Source organism: Pelodiscus sinensis, chromosome 1, assembly GCF_052426305.1.
Source record: "Pelodiscus sinensis isolate ZL-2025 chromosome 1, ASM5242630v1, whole genome shotgun sequence".
Classification (NCBI taxonomy): domain Eukaryota; kingdom Metazoa; phylum Chordata; order Testudines; family Trionychidae; genus Pelodiscus; species Pelodiscus sinensis.
The window spans coordinates 351,084,336-351,097,426 of record NC_143052.1 but is presented as its reverse complement, the minus strand read 5'-3'; the positions used below and the strand labels follow the sequence as shown (position 1 = coordinate 351,097,426).

The window sequence follows — 13,091 nt, the reverse complement described above, 5'->3', positions numbered from 1 at the left end:
GAAGGGTGCCCAACACTGCACAGGGATATCCAGAGGAGGGTGAAGCACTGACTGACTCATCTTGTGATGTTGTGTTTTCTGTAGGGTCCCCAGTGTTTTGTGCAGTTTCTGGCCATACAAGCACTGTGCGCGGGGTTTCCCAGATCCGTGCACCATGATGCCCAGGTCCCTCTCTGAGGCGATGTCTACACTAAATCATTAATTCAAGCTAGGCAGGCAAATCAGGCGACCGGAGTTGCAAATGAAGCCCAGGATTTAAATATTAACTGTTACTCCTCATGGAATGGGGTACAGTGGCACGTGCAGGCTCATGGAATGAGGAGTAACAGTTAATTCGAATTAAGGACTTATTTCGAATTAACATTTCACTGTCGAGTGTAGCCATGAGGCAGTTAGTTCGGGATAGTGAAATTTCAAAATGGCGACTGGATAGGAAAATGCAAATAAATCCCGGGATATTTAAATCCCAGGCTTCATTTCCAACTCCGGTCACCTGCTTCGCCTACCTAGCTTGAATTAATGAGCTAGTGTAGACATTCTCTGAGTGTATTCAGTTCAATTAGAACCTTGCTGGGTGTTTGAGGAGTTTGATTGTTTTCCTTCAATGGGCACTTGTGTTACAGTGATCAACACTGTGGTTCCTCTACCATTTGCTGCCCACTCCCCTGGCTTGCTCAACTCCCTCTGAGGACTTCTGACTTAGAGTTCAATAACCTGGAGACACCTGCCAATGTCTCCACCTCCGTACTCAGCCCCTTTTGTAGACTGGTAATAGCTAGAAAATATCAACGGTACAGTTTCTTATGAAGTGTGTAACTGCCACATTTTGTGTGTCTCTCTTCCCAGGTACCTGGAGGATTCTGAGTCCAATCCACACATCGGCCATCTCATGTCTAACTTCAACCTCACCTCTTCTGACTCTTCTGTATTCATCCTAATGGGCATTCCTGACCTGGAAGCAGCCCACATCTGGATTGCCATCCCCTTCTGTGTTTGCTACATTATCAGCCTTCTGGGAAATTTCCTGATTCTGTTTGTGGTAGGCAAAGAGCAGAGTCTGCACACACCAATGTACCTGCTACTCTGCATGCTGGCACTCACCGACATCAGCACATCTTCCTCTGTTGTGCCGAAAGCCCTGTGTATATTGTGGTTCAATCTGAAAGACATTACTATGGGAGGCTGCCTCACCCAGATGTTCTTCCTGCACATGGTTATTGTGATGCAATCAGCCGTTCTCAGCACTATGGCCTTCGATCGCTACGTTGCCATATGCAACCCTCTGAGATATGCCACCATCCTCACCAATGCACGCATAGCTAAGCTAGGGCTAGTGGGTTTAGTGAGAGCTGTTCTCTTGGTTTTGCCCATGCCTCTGCGCCTGAGCAGCCTGCCGTTCTGTGCCAACCACATTATCCGCCACACATACTGCGAGCACATGTCTGTGGCAAAGATCTCCTGTGGGGACATCACAGTCAGTCGGATGTATGGATTGGGGATGATATTATCAGTCTCTGGGTTAGATCTGATGCTCATTGCTCTGTCCTATGGACTGATCATCAGAGCTGTCCTCAAAGTCTCCTCCAAGACAGCCCACCAGAAAGCCCTCAACACCTGCACAGCCCACATCTGTGTGATTCTGGTGTCTTACTCTTCCTGCCTCTTCTCCTCTCTGACACAAAGGTTCGGCCAGAGCATCCCTTCTCAAGCACATGTCATTATCGCTAACGTCTATCTCCTTGTCCCTTCCATGTTCAACCCCATCATATATGGGGTCAAAACCAAAGAACTTCGCACCAAAGTGAGTAAATACATCTGCAGAAGGTGCTCATCTGGGGCCAACGACCCTAAACCTGCATAACAAGAAGGGTAAAGGAGACCTCCTCATTAAACAATTATGCTCTGCCCCAATTTGGCTTCAACTCAGCATGGGGGACATTCATAGTTTCAGATGTTCCTCACACCCAAGGTCTTAGCACTGTGAGACTCAGTTGCTCAGTTGTCTCTTTCTGATCAACAGCATTACCCATATACCCTCTCCTCAACAAATCCTGGGACGTAGCATTTCTGTGACTTCAAGGCCACTGGAAGATACTGCAGTTTCCTGACTGAAAGTGACTTTCCATGAGTCCTAATTGAAGCTGCATTTGCAGAGAACCAACAACAATGATTACGGGTTTTTAAATGTATCCACATGGTGGGGTGAAGGAGGGGACGGACAGAATTCCCTGGCAGTGTCTCCATGTCCTAGACTTCCTGCCCAGCTGAGAGCAGAAGAACGTCAGATGGGCTCCCCCACAATTGCTCATGTGGCTCTCCAGGTGGTTGTTTGAGTGTGTCCTTCGGAGGTTCACTCTAGCCACAGGTGCAGAGCCCTTCAAGTGGGAGTTAGGAATCATTAAAAAAGGGATAGAAATTAAGACAAAGACTATCTTATTGCCTCTATATAAAACTATGTACGCCCACATCTTGAATATTGTGCACAGATGTGGTTGCCTCTTCTCAAAAATGATATCTTAGCATTGGAAAAGTTTCAGAAAAGGGAACAAAAATGATTAGTGATTTGGAACGGCTGCCATATGAAGAGAGCTTAAAAAGACTTGGACTTTTCAGCTTACAAGAGAGGAGACTAAGGGGGAATAGGATCAAATTTTGACTCTTGTGGTAAAAGTGAATAAGGAAAAGTTATTTATTTATTCCCCCAATATAAGAATTAAGGGGTCGTCAAATGAAATTAATAGGCATTATGTTTAAAACAAACAAAAGGAAGTTTTTCTTCACTCACCACACAGTCAGTCTTTGGAACTCTTTGTCAGAGGCTGTGGTGAAGACTAGGACTTTAACAGGGTCAAAAAGAGCTAGGTAGATTCATGGAGGTTAGGTCCATCAATGACTGTTAGCCAGGATGTGTAGGAATGGTGTGCCTAGTCTCTGTTTTTCAGGAAATGAGTGACAGGAGAGGGATCACATGAGGATTACCTGTTCTGTTCACTCTCTGTGGAGTACCTGGCACTGGCCACTTTCAGCACACAGGATACTGAGCTAGATGGATCTTTGGTCTGACCCAGTATGGCTGTTCTTACGTTCTTAAAAAAATGAACTATAATGCTGGACGTCTTTATCGTATCTCCAGTGATCCTGGAACAAAATTTGCCCAATTTTTTAAAATGGAATCCTTCAGTAAGCCTGGAGGATAAACTAATGGTTTGAGGTAGAAAGTGTTCAGGCAGAAAAGCTGCTGCAGGAATTGATGACGTTCTACTCGAGCTTTTTGGTGACAGTTGTGAGAATTGGAGTGCTGCGTATCATTACAGTCTTTAAATCAAATAACTTTCTGCTTTATACATTGAATTTTTGAGTTGCTTTTAGGGTGATGTTTCTCAGTACACACATGCCCAAGTGTCAAAAGTAGATGCTGAGATTTCATGCTGGAGTTGGTGAAAAAAACTAAATCTCTGTTGCCATCATACATCCGAGTGGTTGAATTATGTGCCGTGCTCGGTCCTTCTCCTGTGCTCTGCCTTTGATGCAGGAGGCATAAGGGATCTGTCAAAAAAGGTGTTCTTTCTCGACAGATCCCTCTTTAGACTGCTGCTTTTTGCCGACAAAGTGCCACGTTGGCAAAAAGTGGCAGCCATTTTTATGCAAATGAAGTGGGATATTTAAATGCCCGCTTCATTTACAATGTTGACCTGCCTAATATGCATCCCTCTGCTGACAGAGGGATGCAGTCTAGACATACCCTCAGAGACACGGTTACAAACAGCCCTCAGATATCAGCCAGGCATGACCTCCAAAGCATGCAAGTAAATATGATGAAGTTTAATAAGGACAAGCGCAAAGGACTCCACGTAGGACGGAACCATCAGTGTCACACATAGGGTACGTCTAGACTACAGGCTTCTGTCGACAGAAGTTTTGGACATAGAGCGTCCAGACTACATCCAGACTGCAGGACGCTCTGTCGACAGAAGGAGGCACCCGGAAGTGCTTCTGAAAGGTCACAAGGGCAGCCATAAAGCCCTGGCACTGCTGCATGCTCTCTGCAGAGACGCGTGCTTAAAGGGATACTCCTGGATAGCCGTTGCTCTGCTCCTGCTTCTAGCTTGCCAACCTTTACAGGGAAAGCAAAGCTGCTGCAGTTTTCCTGGCTCTGGTTGCCTTGCTTTGTTGGACACCACAGCTGTGTATTATCTGGTTTGTCTGTTTGTTTGTGTGTGTGTGTGATTGTTTGTGTGTTTGTTTGTGTGTTTGTGTGTTTGTTTGTGTGTGTGTGTGTTTGTGTGTGTGTGTTTGTTTGTTTGTGTGTTTGTGTGTGTGTGTTTGTGTGTGTGTTTGTTTGTTTGTGTGTTTGTGTGTGTGTGTGTGTGTTTGTGTGTGTGTGTTTGTGTGTGTGTGTGTTTGTGTGTGTGTTTGTGTGTGTGTGTTTGTCTGTTTGTTTGTGTGTGTGTGTGTTTGTGTTTGTGTGTTTGTGTGTTTGTTTGTGTGTGTGTGTTTGTTTGTGTGTTTGTGTGTTTGTTTGTTTGTGTGTTTGTGTGTTTGTTTGCTTCTGTGTGTGTTTGCTTGCTTGGGTTTAGACTTTTGGGGTTTTTTTTGTTTGTTTGTATTTTTGTTCTTCTGTGTGTTTGTTTGTTTTGGTCTTTTGTTTGTGTGTTATTTTGGCTTCTTTGGGCATGGAACCTGAGCTGCCCCTGGGCAGGCGATGGCCCCACACCATGCTGCTGGAAGCTCTGCTTCATGCTCAGGAGAGCATGCTGATCTTTGCAGAAGAGCTGGATCCTGAGGCCAGCTTTGAGCCCCTCGCTCAGAATCCAGCTGCAGCCCTGCTGCCCTTGCCCCCCAACTTTTTCCTGGAGAGGCGGGTTTGGAGGCTGGACACCAGTTCGGACTGGTGGGACCGGCTAGTGCTGCAGCAGTGGGACGACGATCAGTGGCTCAGAAACTTCCGGATGCGGAAGGCCACCTTCCGGGAGCTCTGTACCTGGCTCGCCCCTGCCCTGCAACACCAGGACACCCACTTGCGGCCTGCCATCCCCCCTGGAGAAGCGCGTTGCCATTGCGCTCTGGAAGCTGGCCACCCCCGACAGCTACCGCTCTGTGGGGCATCAGTTTGGTGTGGGGAAGTCTACCGTTGGGGCCGTCTTGATGGAGGTAAGTCACTCTCAGGGGACAGTCCAGGGGGCAGTCAGGACCAGGCACAGGGAATTGGGGATAGGGTGGCACAGGCAGAAGCCCTCTCAGCCTCCCCCTGCCATGGTGCAGGGCCAGGGAAGGGATTGTCTGGGGGACAAAGATGGGAACCCCTCATCAAGTGAGCCAATCCCTCTAAAGTCCTGTGCTGTGTGTTTCTATTTCTCCCGTTCTGCAGGTGGTGACGGCCATCAATGCAGAGCTGCTCCACAGGACCGTTCGCCTCGGAGACCTGCAGAACATCCTGGCTGGATTTGCGGGGCTGGGGTTCCCAAACTGCGGTGGAGCACTGGACGGGACCCACATCCCTATCCGTGCCCCGCCCCATCGAGCGGCACAGTACGTCAATAGGAAGGGCTACTTCTCTATGGTGCTGCAGGCTCTGGTCGACCACAGAGGACAGTTCACGGATGTTTGAGTCGGGTGGTCAGGCCGTGCACACGATGCCCGTGTGTTCAGGAACTCCTACCTGTACCGCAGGCTGCAGACTGGGGCATTCTTCCCAGAGAGGAACCTGGCTGTCGGGGATGTGCAGATGCCTACGTGCATTGTGGCCGATGCGGCCTACCCTCTCATGCCCTGGCTCATGAAGCCCTACACCGGCCACCTGGACGCGAGCAGGGAAATGTTCAACTCCCGCCTGAATAGGGCTCGCTTCCAGGTGGAGTGCGCCTTCGGCCGTTTGAAGGGCAGGTTTAGGTGCCTGCTGACGCGGCTGGACATGGGAGAACACAACATCCCTGATGTGGTTGCAGCATGCTGTGTGCTGCACAACCTCGTAGAGAGGAAGGGGGAGGCCTTCCTCCCTGCGTGGAGGACACAGATGGAGATGGAGGGGAGGCAGTTTGGGCAGCCCCGGACAGCTGCCACCCGGCAAGCCCACAAGCTGGGCCTGCGCATTCGGGAAGCCCTGAGGGAGCAATTCTCACAGGGAGGCCCCTGATTGTCCCCAGGGACTTCCACATGTGGGATTGCCCCATGCCCCCGGTGCCTTCCTCCATGCAACCCCTCCCTGCCCCACATTCACCCATTCTACTCAGTCCCCACTCACTGAGAATGGAGACAGGTGATGTTGAAAAATACAGTACACTTTATTTAACTGTTTTTTTGTAACAATTGAAAATAAATAACTCTTCGACTCAGAGACAAAATAAAAATGTTTGCTTTAGAAAATAAAGTGCTTAAAAAAATGCTTCCCTCAGTTTGTGTCACTGGTGGGAAGGGGGAATGTGAACTTGGAATGGGGGAGGGAGGCTCATGGCTGAGGGGGCTGCCTGGAGGCCGAGTTCCTCCTCTTTTGGCTCTGGTGGCCTTGTCGCGCCCGGCTGCGCGTGCGGGATGCCACAGAAGGGGGCTGAGCAGGAGGTGGGGCTGGGGCTCGGGCTGAGAAGGGGACAGGGGCAGAGGAGGGGGCAGGCTGAGGAGGAGGGGCAGGAGCAGGCAAAGGACCGGGGAAGGCCATGGCCCCCTGGATGGCAGCGCAGATGTCCCTGCGCTGCTGCTGAAATTCTAGCAGCAACTGCCGGCGCCACTCGGCATCTGCCTCCAGCCTCCTTTCCATGGAGTCCTTCATCTCGTAAAGGACTCCAACGTGCTGGCGCGCCAGCTCTAGATAGGTGCGCCAGTGCCTACGGGTGCCCTGCGGCCGTCTGGGTTGTTGGTCAGGTGGGGCGCCCCCCTCCTGGTCAGCTGGTCCGGCTGTGGAGGACAAGAGGGAAAAGTCGTCAGTCATGCATGCTCACCCTTTCCCTGAGAGGCAGGCAGTGCCTGTGCTAGGGTCAGAGGCTGCTCATGTGTGTCTCAGTAAGGCATGGTGCGGCCTGGCCCAGGCGGTGTGCAGGCCACCGTCATACCCCCCCCCATCCCCATGCATCCCCCATGGCTGAGCAACACGGATGAGTGTCAGGCCATGGTCGGGGTTCCCACAGAGTGCTGAGAGGCCTGCAGCTGTGAGGCTGTCCCAGCGTCTCCAGCCCATGCCTGCATGTGGCATCCCTGCCTGCAGGAACAAGCGGTGCCTAGCAGCCATGTGGATGTAGGGGGGTAGCACGGTCCTCCCTGAGGGCAGCCATGGGTGTGCCCTCTCCCTCCCCCCGGGCCTTGCTCAGCATGACATGTTAGAGCACTGCACCGTCCCCTTTGCTCCCGCCTGCCCTGCCCTGCCCTGCCCTGTGTGTGTTGGACCCTCACAGCACTCACCTGATGTTCCCTCCCCAGGGTCCGAGGTGGTCTGGGAGGCCTCCTGTGTCTCGAGGCCTGGCTCCTGTGTGCTCTGGGTGCCGTCCTCCTCCTCGTCTGCCTCCTCCTGGAGCTCCTGGTCCCCCAGCAGGTGTTCCGCTGCTGGACAACGGGGGTCTCGAGCCCAGACTCCAGCAGTCTCTCAGGAGGCAGAGGATCCCCTGCCCCCAGGATCCTGTCCAGGTCCTTGTAATAGTCACTGGAGTACGGCTTTTCCCCAGAGCGGGAGCTCTGCTCACGGGCCCGGACATACCCCTGCCTCAGCTCCTTCACTTTCGCCCTAACCTGCTCCAGTGTGCGGGGATGGTGGCCTTGTTTGGCCAGCTCTTCTGCCATTCTGGCAAAGATGTCGGCATTCCATCTCTTGCTGCACTGCATGGCCTGGAGGGACTCCTCCTCAGCCCAGAGGCCCAGGAGGGCTTTTATCTCCGGCCCTGACCAGGAGGGTGCCCGGCGCTTCGAGCCCCGGGGTTCCCGGGGGGATGATTCCCTGGAAGGGCCGAGGGTGTTGCGGGGGCTTGTCCCTGTGACATAGCTTGACCTGAACTGAGCAGTACAGCCCTGGTCTGCTCTGGAGCTCGCTTGCTGCCAGAGTGCTGCTCCTGGGTGCCTGTGCCTTTTAAAGATGGCTACCGGCAGGAACAATAGAGTTGCAAGCTGTGGCAGGAGTGTCCACCAGGGGTTCTCCCTGGAGGCCTTTTATGTCGACATAACTTTTCCCCTGCGTCCACACTGCTGTTTTGTCGACAGAACTACGTAGACAAAGGCGTTATTCCTCGTAGAATGAGGTTTACATACGTCGACAAAACTGCTGAGTTCTGTCAACGTTATGTCGACAGAACTCAGCGGTAGTGTGGACGCAGGTATAGTTTTGTCGACAAAAGCCCACTTTTGTCGACAAAACTCTGTAGTCTAGACACAGCCATACAGACTGGGGAGTGACTGTCTAGGAAGGAGTACGGCAGAAAGTGTTCTAGGGGTCATAGTGGACCATAAGCTAAATATGAGTCAACAGTGTGACACTGTTGCAAAAAAAGCAAACATGATTCTCAGATGCATTAATAGGCGTGTTGTGAGCAAGACTCTAGAAGTCATTCTTCTGCTCTCCTCTGCGCTGATTAGGCCTCAGTTGGAGTATTGTGTCCAGTTCTGGGCACCACATTTCAAGGAAGATGTGGAGAAATTGGAGAAGGTCAGGGAAGAGCAACACGAATGATTAGATGTCTAGAAAACAGGAGCTATTAGGGGAAGACTCAAAAAACTGGGCTTGTTTAGTTTAGAAAAGAGAATTGAGAGGGGACATGATAGCAATTTTCAAGTATCTAAATGGGTGTTACAAGGAGGAGAGAGAAAAATTATTCTCCTTAGCCTCTGAGGATAGGACAAGAAGCAATGGGCTTACACTGCAGTGAGGGAAGTTTAAGTTGGACATTAGTAAAAACTTCCTACCTGTCAGGGGGTTAAACACTGGAATAAATTGCTTAGGGAGGTTGTGGAATCTCCATCTCTGGAGATATTTAAAAGCAGGTTAGATAGACACCTATCAGGGATGGTCTAGACCAGGCATGTCCAAAGTCCGGCCCGCGGGCCAATTGCGGCCCGCGGTCGGATTTAATACGGCCCCCGCTTCTCCCGGCTCCCCGGTGCTCCTTTCAACTGGCGCGCGCAGCGCGCCGCTTCGGGCCGTGCTGCCGCCGCCGCCGCCACCGCCGCAGTCCTAGTCCCTGCCCTGTAGGGCACGTCCGCAGCCCCGCTCCCCCACTTGGCTGCGGGTTCGCCCTGCCCCCGGGCCGCCGTGAGGCCAGCGTGCCCTGCGCTCTCCGACCCCGCGGGCCCTCCGCTTTGGGGCTGAGAGTGCGGGGACAGCCCCCGCTTCCTCCCCCTCTCCTGGCTCCCCAGTGCTCCTGTGAACTGGCGCGCACAGCGCGCCGCTTCCGGCCGCGCCGCCGCCGTCCATGGCGGCCGCTGCGGTCCTAAAGCCTGCCATGTAGGGCACGTCCACAGCCCCGCTCCCCCGCTTGGCTGCGGGTTCTCCCTGCCCCCGTGCCGCCGTGAGGCCAGCGTGCCCTGCGCTCTCCGCCCACCTCCGACCCTGCGGGCCCTCTGCCTTGGGGCTGAGAGTGCGGGGACGGACTCCGCAGCTGCTGAGATCAGGAAATATCTCAGTATCTGTGATTGGCCCTGCGCACTGTCAGCTTCCTGGCGGGCTCAGGCACGTGGAGCTGTGAACACGCCCGAGCTCATCATTAGACACTTCACCACAAACAGCCACAAAGGCAAGAAAATTCTTGTTGGGCAGTGTATTAGTGCAGTGTATTACTTGGGCAGTGTATTAAACCTCTGGCACTGCGCTCACATGATCCCTTCCCATTCTGGCCAATTTAAAAAAATGGCGACTGTAAATAAGAGAAGGACAGTTGACAGTGAGGGCCACCGCTTCCAGGACAGGTGGAAAGTGGAATATTTCTTCACTGAAATACAGAATCACTGTGTTTGTCTGATATGCCAAGAGACTGTGGCTGTTTATAAGGAATTTAATGTCAAGAGACACTACCAGTCGAGACATAGCACATACGACAAGCTAACAGGGCGCGACCGCAGTGAAAAGTTGAAGCAACTTGAAGCTGTTTTAATGTCACAACAGCAATTTTTCATAAGATCCCGTGAGTCAAATGAAAATGCCACAAGGGTGAGCTATGAGGTGGCAACATTAATTGCTAAAAATTGCAAATCTTTTGCTGAGGGTGACTTTATCAAAGAATGCGTTATGAAAATGGTTGAGAATATCTGTCCCGAGAAGAAGCAAGAGTTTGCCAACATTTGCCTGGCTCGTAACACTGTAGCACGGAGAATTGAAGAGATTTCATCAGATATTAAGAGACAGTTGACATCCAAAGGAGTGGATTTTGACTTCTTTTCAATAGCCTGTGATGAAAGCACGGACCTATCTGACACAGCTCAGTTGCTGATTTTTATGAGAGGGGTGGACGATGAAATGAATGTGACTGAAGAGCTACTTGACCTCCAAAGCCTTACGGACCAAACAAGAGGAAAAGATTTATTTGTTTCTGTTAGTTCCGCCATAGATGACATGAAACTGCCTTGGAACAAAGTTACTGGGATTATTACTGATGGGGCACCTGCCATGGTTGGTGAACGAAGTGGATTATCAACCCTAATCTGTAACAAGGTGATCGAAGAAGGAGGCAAAGCTATTAAACTCCATTGTATCATTCATCAACAAGTTCTCTGTGCTAAACATCTCAAATATGATCATGTTATGAAACCGGTGCTAAAGACTATTAATTTTATTCGCTCTAAAGCCCTGTGCCACCGCCAGTTTAAACAGTTTCTACTGGACATCCAGGCTGAATACGAAGATGTTTTATATCACAACGATGTAAGATGGCTCAGTCGGGGGTCTGCACTGCAGCGTTTCTACTCTCTCAGAAAGGAAATCGGAGAATTCTTGGAAACAAAGGGACAACCAATGCGAGAACTATCTGATCCTATTTGGCTGACTGATTTGGGGTTTCTAGTTGACATAACAAAGCATCTGAATGTACTGAACACGAGTCTTCGGGGAAAGATGCAGCGGTGAACCAGCTTTATTCACACCTCAAAGCCTTTGGGACAAAGCTGCAACTTTTCATAAGGCAGTTGTCACAAACACAGCCCAATACCATACATTTTTCAGCGTTGCAGGAAATAATGAACAGTTTTCCACAGGACAATATCAGTGCGCAAACGAGCAGGTATGCAGCAGACATTGCATCTCTGGCTGGGGAGTTTAAACGGCGCTTTCAGGATTTTGCAGCTATTGAAAAGGAGATCAGCCTTTTCTCCTCTCCATTCTCTGTTGACCCCGATGATGCTCCAGATCAGCTGCAGCTCGAGCTCATTGAGCTGCATTGTGACAGCGAGTTACGCAGTCGTCACCAACAGCTCTCTCTTGTGAACTTTTACCGCCAACTGGATAAGAGCCGGTTTCAAGAGATTCGAACATTGGCTAAGAAAATGCTGAGCTTGTTTGGCTCAACATATATGTGTGAGAAGACATTCTCTGCTATGAACTTTAACAAGAACCGCGTGAGGACAAGACTAAGTGACTCTCACCTGCGTGACATTTTGCGCATCAAAACCACTGCCTTTGAACCAGACCTAGCCTATGTGCTGCAGTCCAGATCTCAGTTTCACCCTTCACATTAGTGTAGGCAAGTTTTTTTTTCAATTGAGATGAATACATTGTAAAATCTCAGTTAATGTCAGTTGGTCTAAATCAGTTATAAATATATTTGGACACAACATGTATAGTTGGTGTTATGTTCCTGTTCATATTTTTTGAACTTAAAAGTTGATAATATGTAATGTACTTTGCAATGTTCCTGACATATATTTCAGCTTCCTGGATTTTTTTTTCATCTGGCCTTCAGATATGAAAGGCAGAGTGATTTAACACCTGTTTAGATTTGTCATCCATGTGACGAAATGAAAAGTATGCCGTTTGCAATAAACTTTGCATAAAATAGTTAATTTGCATTTAATTTTAATGGTTCAAAGAATGTCAGGCAAAATGGTCGGCCCTCACGCATGATCACTTCTTCAAATCTGGCCCTCTTTGAAAAAAGTTTGGACACCCCTGGTCTAGACAGTACTGGGTCCTGCCATGAGGGCAGGGGATTGGACTCGATGACCTCTCGAGGTCCCTTCCAGTCCTAGTGTTCTATGATTCTATGGGCATGGACATGATGCCAGGCAGTGTTTTGTGTCATGCAGTGTCCCAGATTTGGTTCAGGTTGCGAAGGTAGTTGCTTTCCTTAGCGAGTAGAGGCAGGATAAAGAGGGGATCTGGTTTCATCCTCAGACACTGAATGGTAGAAAGCCAGAGACCCCTAGTCTCAGAATGATAGAATCAAACATTACTAGAAATAAAAGGGACCTTGAGACGTCATTGACTCCAGTCCCCTGCTCTCATGGCAGGACCAAGCACCATCTAGGTCATCTCTGGTAGGTCTATCTAACTTGCTCTTAAATATCTCCAGTGATGGACAATGAGAAGTCCTGTGGCATCTTATAGACTAAGAGATTTATTGGAGCATAAGCTTTCATGGGCAAAGATCCACTTAGTCAGATGCATGTAGTGGAAATTCCAGAGGCAGGTATAAATATACAGGCACATGAAAAACGTACTAATCAAGAGTAAAGCTAGAGATAATGAGGTCAATTCAGTCAGGGAGGATGGGGCCCACTTTCAGCAGCTGATGTGGAAGTGTGAACACAAAGAGAAGAGAAACTGCTTTTGTAGTTGGCTAGATATACAGGCTGCGTCTAGACTGGCAAGTTTTTCCGCAAAAGCAGAAAAACTTTCCAGCTGTCTACACTGGCCGCTTGAGTTTGCGCAAGAACACTGACGATCTCATGTAAGATTGTCAGTGGTTTTGCGCAAATAATATGCTGCTCCTGTTCGGGAAAAAAGCCCTCTTGTGCAAATGTATTTGTGCAAGAGGGCGAGTGTAGACGGCTAAAAAGTGTTTTTCTCAAAAAAGCCCCGATGGCAAAAATGGCGATCAGGGCTTTCTTGCGCAAAACCGCGTATAGATTGGCACGGACGCTTTTCCGCAAAAAGTGCTTTTGCACAAAAGCGTCCGTGCCAATCTAGACGC

At 50.0% G+C, this 13,091-nt stretch overlaps 1 protein-coding gene across 1 annotated transcript; it reads left to right on the top strand.

Annotated features, from left to right (window-relative positions):
• Positions 1 to 889: 889 nt before the first annotated feature.
• LOC102447449 (olfactory receptor 52D1-like) lies at positions 890 to 1,861 on the top strand. Its single transcript, XM_075923410.2, has one exon. The coding sequence runs from the start codon at positions 890 to 892 to the stop codon at positions 1,859 to 1,861; it is 972 nt and encodes a 323-aa protein (XP_075779525.2).
• Positions 1,862 to 13,091: the final 11,230 nt, after the last annotated feature.

Excerpts from the sequence above, each read along its gene's own strand:
- LOC102447449 (XM_075923410.2), top strand. The coding sequence starts at position 890 with ATGTCTAACTTCAACCTCACCTCTTCTGACTCTTCTGTATTCATCCTA.